The sequence below is a fragment of the Chiloscyllium punctatum genome, chromosome 1 (genome assembly GCF_047496795.1).
Source record: "Chiloscyllium punctatum isolate Juve2018m chromosome 1, sChiPun1.3, whole genome shotgun sequence".
Classification (NCBI taxonomy): Eukaryota; Metazoa; Chordata; class Chondrichthyes; order Orectolobiformes; family Hemiscylliidae; genus Chiloscyllium; species Chiloscyllium punctatum.
This window is the reverse complement of record NC_092739.1, coordinates 137,616,113-137,637,416: the sequence shown is the minus strand read 5'-3', so window position 1 is coordinate 137,637,416 and position 21,304 is coordinate 137,616,113. Positions and strand designations below refer to the sequence as shown.

The 21,304-nt window shown below is 42.2% G+C and overlaps 1 protein-coding gene across 1 annotated transcript in view; it reads right to left on the bottom strand.

Moving 5' to 3' along the window:
* The window catches only part of LOC140480402 (uncharacterized), a 47,327-nt gene that overhangs the window by 12,702 nt on the left and 13,321 nt on the right, over nt 1–21,304 (bottom strand). The window contains exons 2-5 of the mRNA XM_072575221.1: nt 13,396–13,626; nt 11,600–11,735; nt 8,878–8,966; nt 3,383–3,443 (exon numbers count right to left, since the gene is read on the bottom strand). Of these exons, the coding sequence (XP_072431322.1) occupies nt 3,383–3,443; nt 8,878–8,966; nt 11,600–11,735; nt 13,396–13,626 (517 nt within the window). The remainder of the gene's footprint in view (nt 1–3,382; nt 3,444–8,877; nt 8,967–11,599; nt 11,736–13,395; nt 13,627–21,304) is intronic.

Sequence of the window (21,304 nt, the reverse complement as noted above, 5' to 3'; positions counted from 1 at the left end):
GCTCAATCATGGCTGATTAAACACATATCTTTTACCAATCCCACATATTTTGCAAGTTTCAACAAGATCACCTCTCAATCTTCTGAGCTCTAAAGAACACAGGCTCAGTTTGCCCAAGGACAGTCCCACCATTGTGGGAAGCAATCTGATGAACCTTCGTTGCATTCCTTCTATAGCAATATCATCTTTCTGGAGAGAAGGAGACCAAAACTGCACACGTTACTGTCCAGGTACTGTCTAACCTCTTATACAATTGAAGCAAGACTTCACTACTCAAATCCTCTTGTGACAAAGGCTACCATCCCGTTAGGCTTTAGCTTAGTAGTGAAGGCACATGGCATTGTTCGTGAGCTACTGGCATGCATGGAGGATTGGCTGTCTGACAGAAGGCAGAGAGTTGGGATAAAAGGTTCTTTGTCGGAATGGCAGCCGGTGACAAGTGGGGTTCAGTGTTGAGGCCGCAACTGTTCACTTTATATAATAATGATCTGGATGAGGGTACTGGGGCATTCTGGCGAAGTTTGCTGATGATACAATGTTAGGTGGACAGGCAGGTAGCACTGAGGAGGTGGGGAGGCTGCAGAAAGATTTAAACAGTTTAGCAGCGTGTTCCAGGAAACGGCTGATGAAATTCAGCAAATGTGAGGTCTTGCACTTAGGAAAAAAGACGACAGGCATGGACTATTTTCTAAATGGTGAGAAAATTCATAAAGCCAAAAGTATAAAGGGATCTGGGAGTGCTAGTCCAGGATTCTCTAAAGGTTGACTTGCAGGTTGAGTCTGTGGTTAAGAAAGTAATTGTAATGTTGTCATTTATCTCGAGGGTTGGAATATAAAAGCAGCTACTGAGACTTTATAAAAGGTCTGGTTAGGCCCCATTTAGAATACGGTGTCCAATTTTGGGCCCCACAGCTCAGGAAGGACATACTGGCACTGAAGCATGTCCAGCAGAGATTCACACGGATGATCCCTGGAATGGTAAGCCTAACATATGAGGAACGGCTGAGGATCCTGGATTGTGTTAATTAAAATAGAAGGTTCTATTAGAAACTTACAAGATAATGCATGTCTTAGAAACGATGGATGCTAGGAATTTGTTTCCATTAGACAGGGAGTCTAGGACCCATGGGCACAGTCTTAGAATTAGACGGGGTCAATTTAGAATGGAAATGAGGAAACATTTCTTCAGCCAGAGAGTGGTGGGCCTGTGGAAATCATTGCTATGGAGCAGAGACATTAAATGTCTTCAAGGCAGAGATTGATAAATTCTTGATCTCGCTAGGAATTAAGGGCTACAGGGAGAGTGCGGGTAATTGGAGTTGAAATGCTCATCAGCCATGATTAAATAGAGTGGACCCAACGGGCAGAATGGCCTTACTGCCAGCCCTATGTATTATGGTCTTAATACCTTGCTGCACTCACATGTGCCTTCAGTGACTTACTGTCGATAGTCCTTTTGTGCATCTCCACTTTCAAACATCTGGCCACTTAAGGAACAGCCTGCACGTTTATTATTCCGACCAAAAAAAATAGATAATCTCACATTTTCCCCCCCCATTATATTCCATTGACCGTGTTCTTGCTGGTGTATTCAGTAAGGCTATCTAAACACTCCTGTTGAAGGGAGGGAGGCAGGAGAGAGGAAATTTTATGCCGGTTAACCTGACCTCAAAGTCTACTACAAAGAATGAGATTGTGGAGTATTTGGAATTATATGGTAAAGTAAGGTTAAGTTGGCATGGCAAGTTAGAGAAAGGACAGCCATTGGATGTGATCTATTTAGATTTCCCGAAGGCCTTTGTCAAAGTGCCACACAGGAGGCTGCTAAATAAAATAAGAGCCCATGTTGTTCGGGACAAGATAGTGGCATGGAACAAGGATTGGACAACTGGCAGAAGTGGGGATTAAATGGTCTTTTTCCAGAATGACAACTGGCAACGTGGAGTTCCACAGGGGTCAGTACTGGGACTACAACTGCTCATGTCATACATTAATGATCTGGATGAAGGAATTGAAAACATTATTTTGAACAAAAATAGAAATTGCAGGAAAAAGCTCAGTAGGTCTAGCAATATCTGTGGAGAGACATCAAAGTTAAATGTTTCAGGTTCTGAGGAAGTGTCCAGTGATGCTGCCAGACCTCTGAGCCTTTCCTGCAATTTGTCTTCCAGAATCCTCAGTTCTTTCAGTTTTGAAGTTAGCATTGTTGCTACATTTATTGATGATGCAAAGATAGGTGGAAGGACAGTAGTGTTAACGAAGCAGGAGACTGCAGAAGGACTTGGACATGCTAGGACAGTGGATAAAGAAAGGGCAGATGGAATACAATGAGGGAAAGTGGGAGATTCTGCTCTTTGGGAGTCCTAGTTCAGAATTTGCTTAGTGTTAACATATGGGTTCACTTGGCAGTTTGGAAGGCAAATGCCTTCATTTCAAGAGGGCTAGAATACAACAGCAGAGATAAGACAATAGACAATAGGTGCAGGAGTAGGCCATTCAGCCCTTCGATGTACTGCTAAGCATGTATAAGACTCTGGTCAGATTGCATTTGGAATACGGTGAGCAGCTTTAGGCTTAATATTAAAAGGAAGGATGTGCTGGTGTTGGGGGCAGTCGAGAGGAGTATTACAAGATTGACCCTGGGGGTGAAGAGCTTGTCACATGAGGAGCAGTTGAGGACTCTGGGCCTGTACCCAATAGAGTTTAGAAGGATGAGGGAGGATGGAAATCTCATTGAAACTGACAGGATGCTGAGAGGCCTGGATAGCGTGCACATGGAGATGATGTTTCCACTCATAGGAGAGATTTGGACCCACAGGCACAGCCTCGGGGTGAAGGGAACACCAGGTAGAACTTCTTCAGTCAGAAGGTGATTTATACGTGGAACTCATGGCCTCCACAGCCTTCATTGGCAATGTCATTGAGTGTATTTAAGACAGATTGATAGGTTCTTGATTAGTAAGGGAATCAAAGGTTACAGGGAGAAGGAAAGAGAATGGATTTGAGAAACATGTCAGCCATGATCGAACAGTAGAGTAGATTTGATGGGCTAAATGGCCTAATTCGGCTCCTATAATCTTAAGGTCTAAAAGACAAGAATTTCCACCAGGACATAAATGGATCATCTGAGATTGCCAAGGAGCAAGACAGGAACTTTCAATACTTCACAGAGCCATCTCTGTCTCAGTTTTAGATGATGTTTGGGCTTAAAGAATGCTGAGTGCACTGAATCCACTAAAGACACATCAGGTGAAAGGAGATTGATGTTTGCACAGCTCAACCACCAAGTGAGCGGAGATCAGCTGACTTAGCACATCAGGAATTCACAAATTAGCAGCTCTACTGACATGATTCTACAGATATACACACTGGAAGTACTTACTTGCAAAATAATCCTCGAGAACAGGACTCACAGCCAGTAGCATTCATCTCTGAAAAGTAACCTATGAAACAAGGTGATATTTTAGTGCATTTTCTGAATATGTCCAATTGCATGCAATAGGTTCATGGCCATGGAGATACATTCCAATTAGAAAGGACATCATCTAACCAACAAGTCCAATGTGACACTGGACTAAAATTTATTGTATACCATAGTAGCGATACCCAGCTAAAACGCATTCCCACGATGATTGCCCTGGGCAACTTTACATGGCAGTAAGGATAACAGCCTTATTCATTTGACATAACCCTTTGTCGGGGAGTAGTCTCATCTGAAGAGAATTGATGGCTGTAGAGCCAACAGTGCCCCTGATAATGGCAGCCGGGGCTGGGATTCACAAGCATTTCCGAGTGAGGAAGAGCAGAAGCAGCTCTGCGGTCAAGGGTCTCTGAAAGGGAAGTGGGCTCAGGAGAGAGAGGAGCCTCAAAAGCAGCCTCCTTTCCCCATTGAACCAACCATATGCTTTGAAGTCACTTCCTGCACAGCCACGTCTACCCTCCTAAATGGGTAATTTGCCAATGACAGCAGCACAAGACCCTTCAATAACCATTAATGGTCCACTCAAGGGCCAACTGGTCCGTGGGCAGGCAGACAGACCACCACATACCTCCAGCTGCCCTGTAAAAGTTCAGACTGGTCAGTGAAATGGTCCCATTAGATTTTAACTGTCCACCTTCAAACCTACAGGTGGTGGGGGAAATATAAAATTCTCTTCCAGTTCATCACTTCAAATGAAACCATCCAGACTGCAGGAGGACAAGTGTGTCTGTTTCATTCATTGGCCAAAGATGAAATTTAATGCAGGGGGTGTCAAGTGATATACTTGCCTTCAGGATGGGGGAAATGGGAGGGCAAAAAAAAGAGTGTCACTACAAATAAACAGGATCATTTTAGAAGAGAAGTAGAGGGGAAAAAATAATCAAATACAAAAGGTTTGCAGGACAAGACAGTAAGGCAGCTTTTTTATATATATTATATATAAAAAATCAAATGGGACCCTGTGGTTATAAAAACAGACACATAATGGATATTACATATGCTAAATGAGATACTAATCCCCAGGGGATTTAAAACATTACCATCTCAGATAAGGGATCAGCCATTTAGAATGGATAGACAATATTCTTTCATTCAGAGAGGTTGTGAAACTTGGAATCCACATTATATTCTGGAATGTGATTGATGAACATATTTTGGAGAGTGAGGGAATCAAGGGCTTCATGCATAAAGGGGGAAAGGGCAGTTGGGAGTTCAGCCATGATATAACTGGAAATGACAGAGCAGACTTGATTGGCTGCAGAGACAAAAGAATTGTTCTTAAACCAGAAAGGGTTCGTGGGTTATTTATTGTTACACAAAAAAAAATGATGAGTTTTAATAGAGGAATAGATAGAGTAGACAGTCAGAAACTTTTTCCCCGGGTACAACAGAGTGTTACAAGGGGACATAAATTTAAGGTGAAGGGTGGAAGGTATAGGGGAGATGTCAGGGGTGGGTTCTTTACCCAGAGAGTGGTGGGGGCATGGAATGCGCTGCCCGAGGGAGTGGTAGAGTCAGAATCATTGGCGACCTTTAAGCGGCATTTGGATAGCTACATGGATGGGTGCTTAATCTAGGATAGAAGTTCGGCACAACATCGTGGGCCGAAGGGCCTGTTCTGTGCTGTATTGTTCTATGTTCTATGTTCTAATAGACATGGTCAAGAGGAATTGACTGCGCTAGAAGGAAGACTGGTGACCTTAGTTTAAAAAAGGTGAAAATCAGGAGAATTTTTAATTTTAAAAAAACAGCTTTATAATCTGGTATATACTGTCCAGGCAGCATCCAAGGAGGAGAATCGACGTTTCGGGCATGAGCCCTTCTTCATGCCCGAAACGTTGATTCTCCTGCTCCTTTGATGCTGCCTGACCTGCTGCGCTTTTCCAGCAACACATTTTCGGCTCTGATCTCCAGCATCTGCAGTCCTCACTTTCTCCTATATGCTGTCCAACAAAGGTTTGCATAAGCAAATTCAATACAACATTCCAAAGGGAAGTGAGTTTTCAGATCTAAGGCAAATTGGTTAAAAAGCAGGAGAGTAGAAAGATAGAAATATTTCAAAAGAGCTGGTGTGAAGGACCAAATAGAGTCAGAGAGGTGTACAGCAAAGAAACAGACACCTCGATCCAAATTGTCCATACTGACCAGATATCCTAAATAAATCTAGTTCCATTTGCCGGCACTTGGCCCATAACCCTCTAAACCCTTCCTTTCATATGTCCATCCAGGCGCCTTTTAAATGCTGTAATTGTACCACCCTCCACCACATCCTCTGGCAGCTCATTCCATACACACACCACGCTCTGTGTGAAAACGTTGCCCTTAAGGTCCCTTTTAAATTTTTTCCCCGCTCATCTTAAAATGTATGCCTTCTAATTTTGGACTCCCCCACCAGAGGGAAAATACTTGCCCCTATCCATGTCCCTTATGCTTTTGTAAACCTGTATAAGGTCACCTCTCAGTCAACAGACAGTAGCTGCAGGAGTAGGCCATTCTGCCCTTCAAGCCTGCACCACAATTCAATAGGATCATGGCTGATCATCCTTAATCAGTATCCTGTTCCTGCCTTATCTCCATAACCCTTGATTCCACTATCCTTGAGAGCTCTATCCAAATCTTTCTTAGAGGAATCCAGTGCCTGGGCCTCCACTGCCCCGGGACAGCGCATTCCACACAGCCACCACTCTCCGGGTGAAGAAGTTTCTCCTCATCTCTGTCCTAAATGGTCTACCCCGTATTTTAAAGCTGTATCCTCTGGTTCGGCACTCACCCATCAGCGGAAACATGTTTCCTGCCTCCAGAGTGTCCAATCCTTTAATAATCTTGTATGTCTCAATCAGATCCCCTCACAGTCTTCTAAACTCAAGGGTATACAAGCCCAGTCGCTCCAGTCTTTCAGTGCAAGTAATCCCACCATTCCAGAAATTGACCTCGTGAACCTACGCTGCACTCCCTCAATAGCCAGAATGTCTTTCCTCAAATTTGGAGACCAGAACTGCACACAGTACTCCAGGTGTGGTCTCACCAAGGCCCTGTACAGCTGCAGAAGAACCTCTTTGCTTCTATACTCAATCCCTCTTGTTATGAAGGCCAGCATGCTATTAGCCTTCTTCACTACCTGCTGTACCTGCATGCTTACCTTCATTGACTAGGGTACAAGAACACCCAGATCTCTCTGTACTACCCCTTTACCTAAATTGATTCCATTTATGTATTAATCTGCCTTCCTGTTCTTGCCACCAAAGTGGATAACCACACATTTATCCACATTAAACTGCATCTGACCACTCACCTAACCTGTCCAGGTCACCCTGTAATCTCCTAACATCCTCCTCACATTTCACCCTGCCACCCAGCTTAGTAATAACATTAGCAAATTTGCTGATGATACTAATACCATCTTCTATATCATTAACATATATTGTAAAAAGCTGCGGTCCCAGTACTGATCCCTGCGGTACCCCACTGGTCACTGCCTGCCATTCCGAAATGGAGCCGTTTATCACTACTCTTTGTTTCCTGTCAGCCAACCAACTTTCAATCCAAGTTAGTACTTTGCCCCCAATACCATGTGCCCTAATTTTGCTCACTAACCTCCTACGTGGGACTTTATCAAAAGCTTTCTGAAAGTCCGGGTACACTACATCTACTGGATCTCCCTCGTCCATCTTCAGAGTTACTTCCTCAAAAAATTCCAGAAGATTAGTCAAGCATGATTTCCCCTTCATAAATCCATGCTGACTCTGACCTATCATGTTACTACTATCCAGATGTGTCCTAATTTCATCCTTTATAATAGACTCCAGCATCTTTCCCACCACGGAGATCAGACTAACTGGTCTATAATTTCCTGTTTTCTCTCTCCCACCTTTTTTTAAAAAGTGGTACAACATTAGCCACCCTCCAATCCGCAGGAACTGATCCTGAATCCATCGAACTCTGAAAAATAATCACCAATGCATCCACAATTTCTCGAGCCACCTCCCTCAGTACCCTGGGATGTAGACCATCAGGCCCCGGGGACTTATCAACCTTCAGACCTAACAGTCTCTCCAACACCAATTCCTGGCAAATATAAATTCCTTTAAGTTCAGGTCCCTCAGCCACTGTTACCTCAGGGAGATCACTTGTGTCCTCCCCAGTGAACACAGATCTGAAGTATCAATTCAATTCTTCCGCCATTTCTTTGTTCCCTGTGATATAGTCCCCTGTTTCTGTCTTCAAGGGCCCAATTTTAGTCTTAAGCATTTTTTTGCCTTTCACATACCTAAAAAAAAACTTTTACTATCTTCCTTTATATTATTGGCCAGTTTACCTTTGCCAACACTCCAGGGAAAACAGCCCCAGCCTATTCAGCCTCTCCCTATATCTCAAATTCTCCAACTCAGGCAACATCCTTGTAAATATTTTCTGAACCCCCTCAAGTTTCACAACATCCCTCCTATAAACAGGGAGACAGAATTGTGGTGGCTGTGTGGCCTAACCAATGTTCCTATACCACCACAACATGACCTCCCAACTCTTATACTCAATGCACTGACCAATAAAGGAAAACATACCTAACGTCTTCTTCATTATCCTATATAATTGCAAATCCACTTTCAAGAAACTATGAACCTGCATCCGAAGGTCTCTTTGTTCTGCAACACTCCCCAGGATCTTACCATCGAGTGTATAAATCCTGCCTTTCCAAAATGCAGCACCTCACATCTATCTAAATTAAACACCATCTGCCATTTCTCAGCCCATTGGCCCATCTGATCAAGATCCCACTGTACCCGGAGGTAACCTTCTTCACTGTGCACTACAGTCGCCTGCAAACTTATTAACTATATCACATCTAAATCATTTATATAAATGATGAAAAGCAGTGGACCCAGCACCAACCCTTGTGGCACACTACTGGTCACTGGCCTCCAGTCTGAAAATGATTTTGATTTCTGTATGATTCTATGAATTAACAAAAAACCCGATTGCATATTTAAACCAAACAGACTGAATAGATCGTTTTGGCGCAGATGTCCATCTGTGTCTCAGCTACAAATATTTATGCAGCAATGGCTCAAAAAACTCTGTGGAGACGGATCTAAAAAAGGATATTAAAATTCCCCAAAACTCAGGTTCCTAAGAAATAGATTTTCCACTCTTTTCCTTTGGGTTGAAGATGATGCAAAACATCTGCTTTGAAAACAAAAAAAAGAGTAAACATCTATTTCAAAATTTGGCTTTGCTGCGCAAGTCAGCTGAGGTTAAGTTTAAATCTATGATATTGTGGTTCGCCTCACATGAAATATAAATGGAAGTAGTAAAAGAAAATAGCAATATTTCTGCCTTGCAAAACCAATATATCCCAATTCTTACTGAGCTCCAGCATAGCACCAATAATTCATTCCTACCTGGAAGGCAGGGTCTGCACAATTTTGAACCCGTTTCATTGGCATAAAACCCAGATTCACAGGATTGACATTCTGTACTCCCTGTGGAACTGCAAGGATAGATATCAAATTATTACATTAGAACTTAAAAGTATTGAGGAAAAAAAACATTCAAAAAGTTAGACAATTGTGAAGATCTGTCTCGCACTCGATTAAGAATTTATTACACAACATAAACCATGTTTTAAATTCACTTTACCACTATAAGGATCCTTCCCCTCCTATGTCTGTAGACAGCTCATAGCAGTTTTTTTCATTGGTTGATAAAGAAAGCAGCAAAAGATAGATTCTTGATCAGTCAGAAACCAAGGGTTACAGGGAAAGGGTAGGAAAGTGGATGTGAGGAATGTTGGATCAGCAATGATCCTATATAATGGTGGAGCAGGTTAGAGAGGCCAGATGACTTGCTCCTATTTCATATGGTCTCAAACAAAAACAAACAAACGGACTGTAAAAGTTGAACACTTTCTTTATCCTTCGGTTTCTACATTCTATGTTTTGATTTATTTCTCAGTTTTAAGATGGCAATGGAGAATGCTGATAGCACACATCATTCCCTGTATTTTGTAACAAAACACATGTCAATAAACCAAATCAATCTGGCAGATCGGAATTTGAATTCCGGAAATGAGGCGCAACAGATCAATCTTTTTCTTAACTTCAGCTATCTGCAATGCATCATTAGTGATGGCTGGCCACAAAATTTACCTCAACATAAAAAAAAAAAGAGTTTGCCTTACAGCTAGTTACTTTGTAATAACATTCATAACACTGCCATCTATAAATCAACAGTCTTAAGAGGTTTTATTTGTTTATCAGGCACGTAGAACAGTGACACGTATTTAATATTCGTCCCAAGTCCCCAGCGTGATCTGAGACCTCTACATGCAACATTGGAGGGGGTTAGATTGACTGATAAAAGCATTTCTTCAAAATCAGATATCCATAATGAAAGCATCTTTTATACTATCTGACAAAGGCTCAAATTAACACATTAGACACGGAGGAAACCACTTTTACAGCAGACATACAAATACAAAATCTTAGTGGGAAGCAGCACTTTTCCCTTTTATTGATTAATTCCTCTTTTATATGGACCCAGTCAGTTGACAGCATGGATATCAATGATGGAATGATGACTGGCAACCAGTAACTCAAAAGGTCAAGCTGCTGTCAAATCAAGATCCAATTAAAAGGCCATCATTGTGATGGAATTTGGTTGAGTGAGGACTAGATTAATGAGCTCAAGTTTATGGAGCACTGAAAATGGAAGGCCAGCTAGGTTTTAAAATAGCTGAAAATGTGTTGCTGGGAAAGCGCAGCAGGTCAGACAGCATCCAAGGAGCAGGAGAATCGACGTTTCAGGCACAAGCCCTTCTTAATTCCTGAAGAAGGGCTTATGCCCGAAATGTCGATTCTCCTGCTCCCTGGATGCTGCGCTTTTCCAGCAACACATTTTTCAGCTCGGATCTCCAGCATCTGAGTCCTCACTTTCTCCTCGGTTTTAAAATAGTTGACTTTGGAAGCAAAAGCACAGGCAAGGTTTCCTCAGCAGACCACAGCAAAAATCACAGCCTATATCATCCAAGTATGGGGTTCAAGTCCTCCTCTGATTAACTCGTGATGGGACCTAATAATGTCTAGTAAGAGGACTAAAATGTTTATTATGAACGACTGAGTTCCTCAGATTTCAGTACATACATGGCTACAAGGCATTTGTGAAAATGGTATTTAATACAAGAGTTGGGGTGGTGAAGACTATTTTTTGGATTACGTTCGAATCCCTAAAGCGGTCATGACTAATTTGATTTCAGACAAATTCACATTCCAGCATCAAGTTTTATGTTAATTGGATCATAGCCAAATCATTTCTAGTTTCAGTCTTGCAAATGCCCATTAAACATGGCATGGCATGGCATGATGTCCCAGAGTCACAGTAGAGATGTATTGGATGGAAAAACACAAGAACATTGTTCATAATCTCAAACCACAGACACACCTTCAAGTAAACCAAAGGCTTCCCACCAAAAGGTTTACAATAGTTTATCCAACACTTCAGCTGGTAAAGGCAGAATGGAGAACGAATGAGCCCAATAGAATCTCCTTAGTTCCTGATCTGCACAAGAGTTGGTTGATCTCAATGAGGTAATGACATGAGTTGTGATCTGGATACATTTCTATTGTGTTTTCATCAGGGGATGTTTGACCATCCCCTTAACTCTTCAGCAATTCTAGTATCTCTCAAATATCTAGTCATCAATTTAGTTGTTCTGTTCCAAGGTTCAAATATTTTTCCTGATACCCATTTATGGACAGATAAGCAACCAATTCAATCATTTCTCCATTTTCCCCAACCCGTCTCAGTCTATGGCCAACTTGATCATTGGCTGATCATCTGTTGCTGAAAGCCTCAATTATTTTGCTAACTGGAAATTCATCGGCTGTTATCATAACTTATAATCATCACAAATAAATGACTGCACCACACTCCTTCAACCAATTATGATCAATTGAGTGAGTTAGCACAGTCTCATTACCACTGAGAAGGATGGTTAAACATGAGGGAGGGATGGAGTTCAGCCCAATGCACTATAGGGCTACATGTGATGAGGTGGGGGGTCACTGCCAAGGGGGTCAGAGGGAGCGTTCTGGTATAACTGTTGGTTTTTCTCCATGTACTTACTTTGTATAAGTACCTTTTGAACAAGGCAAACATGTCATCTGTCCAGCCCGAGACTGGTAGTAACCCTGTGGACAGCTCAGACAGTCTTCTGGAGCAAGGCAGAAGCCGTCAGAACAACAGGAGCAGTTCAAGGACCCTTAAAAATGGACACAAGTATAGTTAGTCACTTAAATATCCATCACGTTTTACTTGAAATAAAAAGACTACTTAGTATCAATAATACAGCCAGCATGTTAGTAAAACTTGGTTTACAGTGGAAGCTAATCTAATGCAAAATAGTTTGGCAAATTAGTGTTCCCACAATCTCAAACATTTCTCAAATTCCTGCTGAATTATGATCTAATTGATTGACAGAACAGGTCTGAGGCATTGAATCACCTCCTCCTACTAAGAGCTACACACTGGCTCAGCTGATTAGCACTGCTGCCTCAGTGCCAGGGAAGGGCTTACGCCCAAAACGTCGATTCTCCTGCTCCTTGGATGCTGCCTGGCCTGCTGTGTGTTTTTCCAGCACCACATTTTTCAACTCTGATCTCCAGCATCTGCAGTCCTCACTTTCTCAGTGCCAGGGACCCTGCTTTGATTTCACCTTCAGGCAACATTTTGTGGGGAGTTTGTACATTTCCCCCAGTGTCTGTGTGGGTCACCCCCTGGGTGCTTTGGTTTCCTCTCGGTCCAAAAGACGTGCAGGTTAGTTGGATCGGCCATGCTAAATTACTCCATAGTGTCCAGGGACATGCAGGCTAGGCAGATTAGCCACGGGAAACACACAAGGCTAAGTCTGGATGGGATGCTCTTCGGAGGATCGGTGTAGATTTGCTGGGTCAAATGGTCCGTTTTCACAGTGTAGGGATTCAGTGAAATGCCTAATCTTATGTTCCTAGGTCAGAGGTTTCATTTGGCTCAAGTAAAGATTTTACAGGCAAAAAAAAAACAAAAAAAAAACTTGAAGAACCCCAGCAAGTCTGGCAGCATCTGTGGAGAAAGAAACAGAATTAACATGGAGTCTGACAGGACTCTTCTTTAGAATGGATTTCACAGGATTAGATTTCCATTGTTTGCCAACTTGCCATTAGGATGGCTGTAAACAAATTAGAGTTGTCCATTCAGGCAGACCTGAAATATGCTGACTGAAGCAGCAAAGCACATGCCATGTTGAATGAGAAAGAGTTAAATGACAGAACAGGCTGGAATGAAGCATGTTGTTAAACTGGAAAGGGTGCAAAACAAGTTTACAGAGACTGGAAGGTTTGAGTCTTAAGGGTTTAGATTGGGACTTTTTTCCCCCTGGAGTGTAGAAGGTTAAGGGGTTGCCTTCTACAGGCTTCTAAAATCATGAGGGATATGGACAGGTTGAATAGTCAAGGTCTTTTCTCCAGAGTTGGGGGGGGGGGGATCTAAAATTAGAGGGCATAGGTTTAAGGTGACAGAGAAAGATTTAAGCAAGGACCGGAGGGGCAACTTCAAGCAGAGGGTGGTGCACATATGGTACAAGCTGCCAGGAGAAATGGTAGAAGTGGATATAATTACAACATTTAAGAGGCATTTGGACAGGTCCATGAATAGGAATGGTTTAACGAGATATGGGCCAAACACAGACAAATGGAACTAATTCAGTTTAGGAAACCTGGTGGGTATGGATGAGTTGGGTCAAAGAGCCTACTTCTGTGCTGCATGACTCCATAATAAAAACGCTCATTCCCTGGAGGGATTGAAAAAGCATGGTTTTAAGTATACTGTTGCTTTAAACTTGGGCAAAACTGAGTAACAATGGAATTACTAAAAAAGGTACTTGCCATTATTTGAGAAATACCCCGCAGAACACACAGCACAATTAGAGGTGTTCAAAGCTGTACAATTTGAAATTCCCGATGTGACAGTCCCTGGTACGTCAGTTGACGTGTTGACAATTCTCTGTGTCAGGCTGGTGGTGACGTTGAAGCCATTAAGTGAGTCAGTTACCCGTGGAGAAGCAAGTGCAGCCATAGGGCCAACTGATGGAGTGCTGACCTGACCAAGCACTAGCCCTAAAAATCAGAAACATAAGCTGTGACTGGAACAAACAGTTAGAAATAAAAACTGAATAATGCCGTGTGCAGAATAAGTGTAAATCACAAGCCACTGTATTCAAATACACTGACAGCAGAAACAAAACTCCCAATAATTAAAGATTCTATTGTCTAAAAATTAGACCACATGTAATTTAGTCTCAAAGAAAGGTCTGAAAACAGCTGGGACTTCAGGCAAAAATGAACTCTGGGATATTACAGCCTAATAATGCAATGGTAGAAAAGACCATTAGCTCTCACTTTGAATTCAAGTTTAGATCCGGCTGGTGACACAGTAATTCTGGGACTTCATTTCGCAAACATTGCTGTAAAAAGGAAATAAAATTGCCAATGTGTTACTGATACAAACAGAATGGAGCAGTAGACAGCAGCGCCCATACAAATGTTCAATCACTGGAGGTATATGTGGAGGGAAACAAATGGTAGCAACAGGGCGATTCAGTGCGAGGACTACTGCCTCACAGCTACGGGTTTGCATATTCTCCATGTTTCTGCATGGGCTCTCTCTGGCTGCTCCGGTTTCATCCCACAGTCCAAAAACGTCAGGTCAGGTGGATTGTTTATGCTAAATTGCCCATCATGTCCAGGGATGTGCAGGCTGGGTGGATTAGCCATGGGAATGTAGGGGTTACAGGGTTTGGGTGGGATTTTCTTCAGAATTGGTGTGCACTCAATGGGCCAAATGGCTGCCTTCCAGACTGTAGGAATTCTGTGATTCAACCTGATCAATACTGACCCAAAACTCCAGGGCATGATATAGACGGAACATACCATAGTGATGTACAACAAGGAAACAGACTATTCAGTCTAACTCGTCCATTCAGACCAGATTTCCTAAATAAATCTAGTCCTTTTTTGCCAGCAGTTAGCCCATATCGCTCTAAACCCATCCTAATCATATACCCATCCAGATGCCTTTTAGATGTTGTAAAAAGTACTAGCCTCCACTACTTCCTCTGACAGCTCATTCCATACACGCACCACCCTCTGCATAAAAAAGCTGCCCCTTAGGTCTATTTTATATCTTTCCCCTCTTACCTCAAATCTATGTCTTCTAGTTCTGGACTCTCCCACTCCAGGGAAAAAACCTTGTCCATTTATTATCCATGCCCCTTATGGTTTTATAAACCTCTATAAAGGTCACCCATCAGCCTCCAACGCTCCAGGGAAAACAGCCCCAGCCTATTCAGCCTCTCCCTGTAGCTCAGATCCTCCAAACCTGGCAACATCCTTGCAAATCTTTCCTGAACCCTTTCAAGTTTCACAACATCTTTCCGATAGGAAGGAGACCAGAATTGCATGCAATATTCCAACAGTGGCCTAACCAATGTCCTGTACAGCCGCAACATGACCTCCCAACTCCTGTACTCAATACTCTGACCAATAAAGGAAAGCATACCAAATGCCTTCTTCACTATCCTATCTACCTGCGACTCCACTTTCAAGGAACTATGAACTTGCACTCCAAGGTCTCTTTGTTCAGCAACACTCCCAAGGACCTTACCATTAAGTGTATAAGTTCTGCTAAGATTGGCTTTCCCAAAATGCAGCACCTCACATTTATCTGAATTAAACTCCATCTGCCACTTCTCAGCCCATTGGCCCATCTGGTCCAGATCCTGTTGTAGTCGGAGGTAACCCTCTTTGCTGTCCACTACACCTCCAATTTTGGTGTCACCTGCAAACTTACTAACTTTACCTCTTATGCTGGCATCCAAGTCATTTATGTAAATGACAAAAAAATAGAGGGCCCAGCACTGATGCTTGTGGCACTCTACTGGTCACAGGCCTCCAGTCTGAAAAACAACCCTCCACCACCACCCTCTTCTTCCTTTGAGCCAGTTCTGTATCCAAATGGATAGTTCTCCCTGTATTCCATGAGATCTAACCTTGCTAGTCTCCCATGGGGAATCTTGTCGAACGCCTTACTGAAGTCCATATAGATCACATCTATGTCTTCAAAAAGCTCAGTCACATTAGTGAGACATGATTTTCACACACCAAACCATGCTGACTATTCCTAATCAGTCCTTGCCTTTCCAAATACATGTAAATCCTGTCCCTCAGAATTCCCTCCAACAACTTGCCCACCACTGATGTCAGGCTCACCAGTCTATCAATCCCTGGCTTTTCCTTACCACCTTTCTTAAATAGTGGCACCACGTTAGCGAACCTCCAAGTTTTCTGGCATCTCACGCGTGACTATTGATGATACAAATACAATAAGGGGCCCAGTAACCACATCCCTAGCTTCCCAGAGAGTGTTCTCGGGTATACCTGATCAGGTCCTTAATCACCTTTATGTATTTTAAGATGCCCAGCACCACCACCTCTGATTATATGGACATTCTTCAAAACGTCACTATTTATTTTCCCACATTCTCTATCTTCTATACCCTTCTCCACAGTAAACACTGATGCAAAATACTCATTTAGTATCTACCCCATCTCGTTCGGTTTCACACGCAAGCTGCCTTGCTGATCTTTAAGCAGCCTTATTATCTCCCTAGTTACCCTTTTGTCTTTAAATGTATTTGTGGAATCTCTTTGGATTTGCCAATATTATCTCATGTCCCTACTGCTTTTATACTCTTCTAGGGAATCACTCAATGTGCTTCTTTCTCATTCTTGAGAAAAACCTCAAATTTCACTAGTCATCCAGCATTCCCTACACCTCCCAGCCTTGTCCTTCACCCTAACAGGAAGGTACTGTCTCTGGACTACGATGGTTAAATTCTACCACTCTTCAAGATGACAGACGCCTTACTGAACAAAAAAAAAGGTACACAGGGGAGTGCTCTATCACCTTATTTGAAATGGTGTCTCTCACACATACTTTGCATGACCCCACTGCAGCAATACATGCAGCTTTCACAGGGCGAATGTTCTGCCGGACATGTAGATGGAAGAGTTGACAAAGCAGCCTCACTGACAGTTTCTCAAGGACAATTTGGAAGAACAATAAATGCTGGTACAACCAGCCAAGTACACAGCCTCTGAAATTAACTTTTTTTAAAAATCATTCAGAAGTGTTAGAGTTCTCACTTGATTTTCATCATTTTTATTCTTTTCATCAATTTTGGCTTTCGGTGTTGTGAACTGGAAATTGTGAGCTGGAATGATTTGTGGACCTCAGGAAACAGCTTGTGGTAAAAAGCAAAGGACAGACCAAACAAGCTTTTGTTGTTGGAGAGACCAGGGCTAGAGGTTAATTGCAGATTGAGTTTTGATCAAAAAGATTCCACAACACAGCAATCCTAGGAAGACCATGGTGTTTAAAAATAGGATTTCAAAAAAGGTTGTAATATCTGGATCATCTGAACCATGATCACGTTGATAAAGAGATAAGAGAATTTGGGAAGTAAACACATGGCTAAATGAGTGGCGTGGGAAAGACAGGTTCCATTCTGTGGGCTACTGTCCAGTGACGAGTGGAGCTCGGCAGGCGTCAGTGTTGGGACCACAGCTATTCATGCTCTCCATTAATGATGTGGACAAAAGGAACTGAGGGCATTGTTGCTAAATTTCCAACAGATAGCGGAAGGGATAGGAAGCATTGAGGGGGCTGCAGAAGGACTGGCTCGGAAAGAAGCGGCAGATGAAATTCAACATGGGAAAGTGTGACATTATGTATTCTGATAAAGAATATTTTCTAAATGGGAAGGATTTCAGAAATCTGAAGCCCAAAGGGACTTTGAGGTTGTAGTTCAAGACCTTTTTTAAGGTTAACATGTAGGTTCAGTTGGTAGTCAGGAAGGCAATTGCAATTAGCATTCATTTCAAGAGGGCAAGACTACAAGAGTAGAGATGTGCTGCTGAAGCCGTACAAAGCTCAGGTTAAATTACACTTTGAATACTGCAATCAGTCTTGGGCTTTGTATCTATGGAAGGATCTGCTGGTTTGAGGGTTTCCAGAGGAGGTTTACAAGAATGATCCTGGGAATGAAGGGCTTGTCATATAAGGGGTGGTTAAGAACTCCGGGTCTGTATTTGATTGAATTTGGAAGGATGAATGGAGGATCTGATTAAAACTTGCAGAATTCTGAAAGGCCTGGATAGAGTGGACATGGAGAAGATGTTTCCATTAGACAGATTAGGACCGGAGGGCACAGAGAAGGGATGACCCTTTAAAACTGAAATGAGGAGGAATTTCTTGAACCAGATGGCGAATCTTTAGAATAATGCTTCCACAACCTTCTGTAGCAAAGTCATTGAGTCTCCATAAGGCAGTGATGGATAGACTCTTAAACAGTAAGGCTTGTGGGGAGAAGGCAGGAGAAACATATCAGCCATGGTTAAATGGCAGAACAGACCTGATGGGCTGAATGGCCTAATTGTCCTCCTATATCTTATGGTATCTAATAGAAGTTGGCAGTTAACATCAATGCCTAGGAATTAGAGTATCTTCCAGACTTGCTGGAACTATGTTGAAACATATGGCAGTTGTTCAATGGTAACTGAAGGAAGAATTGATCAGTCTATCACAGTGAAACCAGAATTGATGTTCTCTGGAACAATATTTTCCATGAGATACAGTGTTTTTGCTTGGCTGCTGCTGAGACAGCTTGAAGATTTGGAAGCTCTCTGCCTAATATGCTACACCAGCTTTCTGAAGCTCAGTAGAAAACTGCATTAAAAATATTGCTGCCTCTGCCTGAGTGAACTGAGGGGACCCTGATCAAACATTTCAAAAAAAAAAGAGTGACATTGGAGGTCACATCTATGCTGGTGAAGCAATGCACCTTGAAAGTCAGATTGTTATTTTCTTCTCTTACTTCTTTAACTGTATTTGTCAGTCTTTTCTGTGGGCTGAAAACAAATGTTTCAGGTTCAAAGCATAAACGTTAATCAGCTTACCTGGTTTAATTTTTCATCTAGTAAAGAGATCATGTATTTAATAGATATGTCTCTTGAGAAACCATTCACAACTCCTCAAATACTGAAGCAGTCAGTCAATGTTCAAATGTAACATGATCTGGACAATCGCAGGCTTGGGCTGACAAATGCCAAGTAACATTCCCACCACACAAAGGTCAGGCAATGACTATCACCAGTAAGAGATAATCTAACCACTGACTCTTGACATTCAATGGTGTTTCCATCACGGAGTCACTCACTATCAACATCCTGGGGCTTACCATTGACGTGAAACTCAATTCACCACATAAACACAATGACTACAAGAACAGGTCAGAGACTAGGAATACTGTGGCGAGTAACTCACCTCCTGATGCCTCAAAGCCTGTTCAGCATATCCAAGGTGTAAGTCAGGAGTGTGATGGAATACTCGCCACTTTCTTGGCTATGTGCAGCTCCAAGAAAACTCCAGAAGCGTAACACTATCCAGGACAAAGCAGCCTGCTTGATTGGCAGTGCATTCACTCCCTCCACCAATGCTCAATAGCACCAGTATATACCATCTACAAGATGCACTGCAGAAGTTCACCAAAGCTCCTCAGACAGCACCTTCCAAATCCATGTCCACTTCCATTTAGAAAGACAAGGGCAGCAGATACATGGGAAGAATACTTACCTTCAAAAGTTCCTCTCCAAGCCATTCATTATCTTGATCTGGAAATATATCGCTGTTCCTTCAGTATCTCGGCTTCAAAATCCTGGAATTCCCTCCCTAATGGCATTCTGGGTTGACCCCCAGCATGTGAACTGCAGTGGTTCAAGAAGGCAGCTCACCACTACCTTCTCAAGGGCAACTGGGATGGCCAATAAAAGGCTGGTCAGCCAGCAACGCCCCTATCCCACAAGTTGCCTAGAAACAATTATTCACAAAACCTAGGTTTGGTTCTTCAAATGTCTGGTCAGGAACTATTGGATTAATCATTGGTATTTTTGATAGCTTAAATTTTACTGGTGTTGTGAATACAGAGGTTGAAAGGCAGATCTGTCATTACAGGTGGCAAACATGCACGAATCACTGGTCAGCAGACATTTCATTACAGTAATTAAGGGATTGAATTGATATTTACCTCATCTACATCATGAAAATATCAATGCTTTCAATTTAACCACACTGCAGCAGACCAGAAGAAATTTAGCCTCTATTCAAGTGAGCACAGTGCCAGACACGGTTAAAACTAACAGCATCCTTACACTGTGGCTTCTTTTTCATTTCCCAATTGTTTAAATCACAGCACAAAACAAAATCATGAGTTACATCAAAAATCAGTATAGAAATTGGAGCTACAGGACTGATACTGTGTGCTCAAATTGCCATAAAAATCAATAACGAAAGCAGCATCCTTTCACAGGATGCTCTATTTGGTAGTAAACAAGGCGCTAACACAATGCTCAGAGGAAAGACAGGATGTTAAAGCACACCACTCATTAGCAATCTATTTGTGAATTGCAGCAAGAACAGGCCACGAGGATGGTTGGTGCAGGAAATTAAAAGGTTGGTACAGCTGCAATAAAAGTTCTTCTTTCGGTCAAGGTTAAAAAGAGGACATAACCCTTCATGCGTATTAAAAAAAAACACATTATAAACAAATCAAATTCAGCCTTGTCAATCCTGTAAATTCCAAATTACTAACTATGAGCTAGTACCAAAACTGGGAGAACTGTTGCTCAGACTCACTAAACATCAGCCCCAGTTACACTCTCAGGACTGTAATGGAGCACAATGCCCCAGACATTTATACTGCTCAGGGTATGTCACCAAAACATGGACAATAGGAGATAGGTCACCCAGCCCTTTGAAACCACTCTGTCATTCTATACAATCACAGTTGATCATCCAATTCAATACCCCGTTCCCATTTTCTCCCCATACTTTTGGTCCCTTTCGCAACAAATAATTATGTCAAACCCCTTCTTAAAAACAGTGCTTTGCTCTTCACCACTTTCTGTGGCAGAGAATTCCATAGGTTCATCATTCTCTTCATGACAAAATATCTCAGCATTTGAGTCCTAAATGACCTACCCCATATTTTAGACTGTGGCCCCCGGTTTTAGACTCCCTGATCATCGGGAACATCCTGTTTACCCTGCCCAGTCCTATTAGAACTTCACAGCTTTCAATGAGACACCCCCTCTATTGGTCTATCTTTTTGCTCCCCATTATAACTTGCCTGTTTCCAACTGTCAGGGACCTACATTTGTTTTCATTAACCTTCTTTCTCCTTTCCCAATGGAAAGGCCCAGAGGTGGCACCATACTGGGAGGGATTTGTCTTTGAAATCCTCAACATTGATGACTTATAGCATAAGATTAAATACAGATAAACTTCCTGCTGATGAATCAGTGCTCATCCATGTTGAGCAACACTTGGAGGAAATAACAAGAGTGTGGTGAGGCACAATCCTTAATGACCAACACAAAGACAAGTCCTAGCAAGGGGATAAGGAAACTGCGATTAAACAGCAAAGTTAAGGATAACATCAAATTGAAAGAAAAAAAAACATACTACGTGGCAAGACTGGTGGTCAGAGGATTAAAAGAGGTTTTGAAAACCAAATGATGATCAAAGAATAAAAAGTGAACTTTGAAGGTACATTTGCAAGTAATAACAAGATAAACAGCATTGAATATTTTTTGTGTTTTTGCAACGGGCAGAGGAGAGAGGGGGAAAGAAAAAGCACTAGAGAAAAGAATGGAGCTAAAAATGGATAAGTCTCCCAGA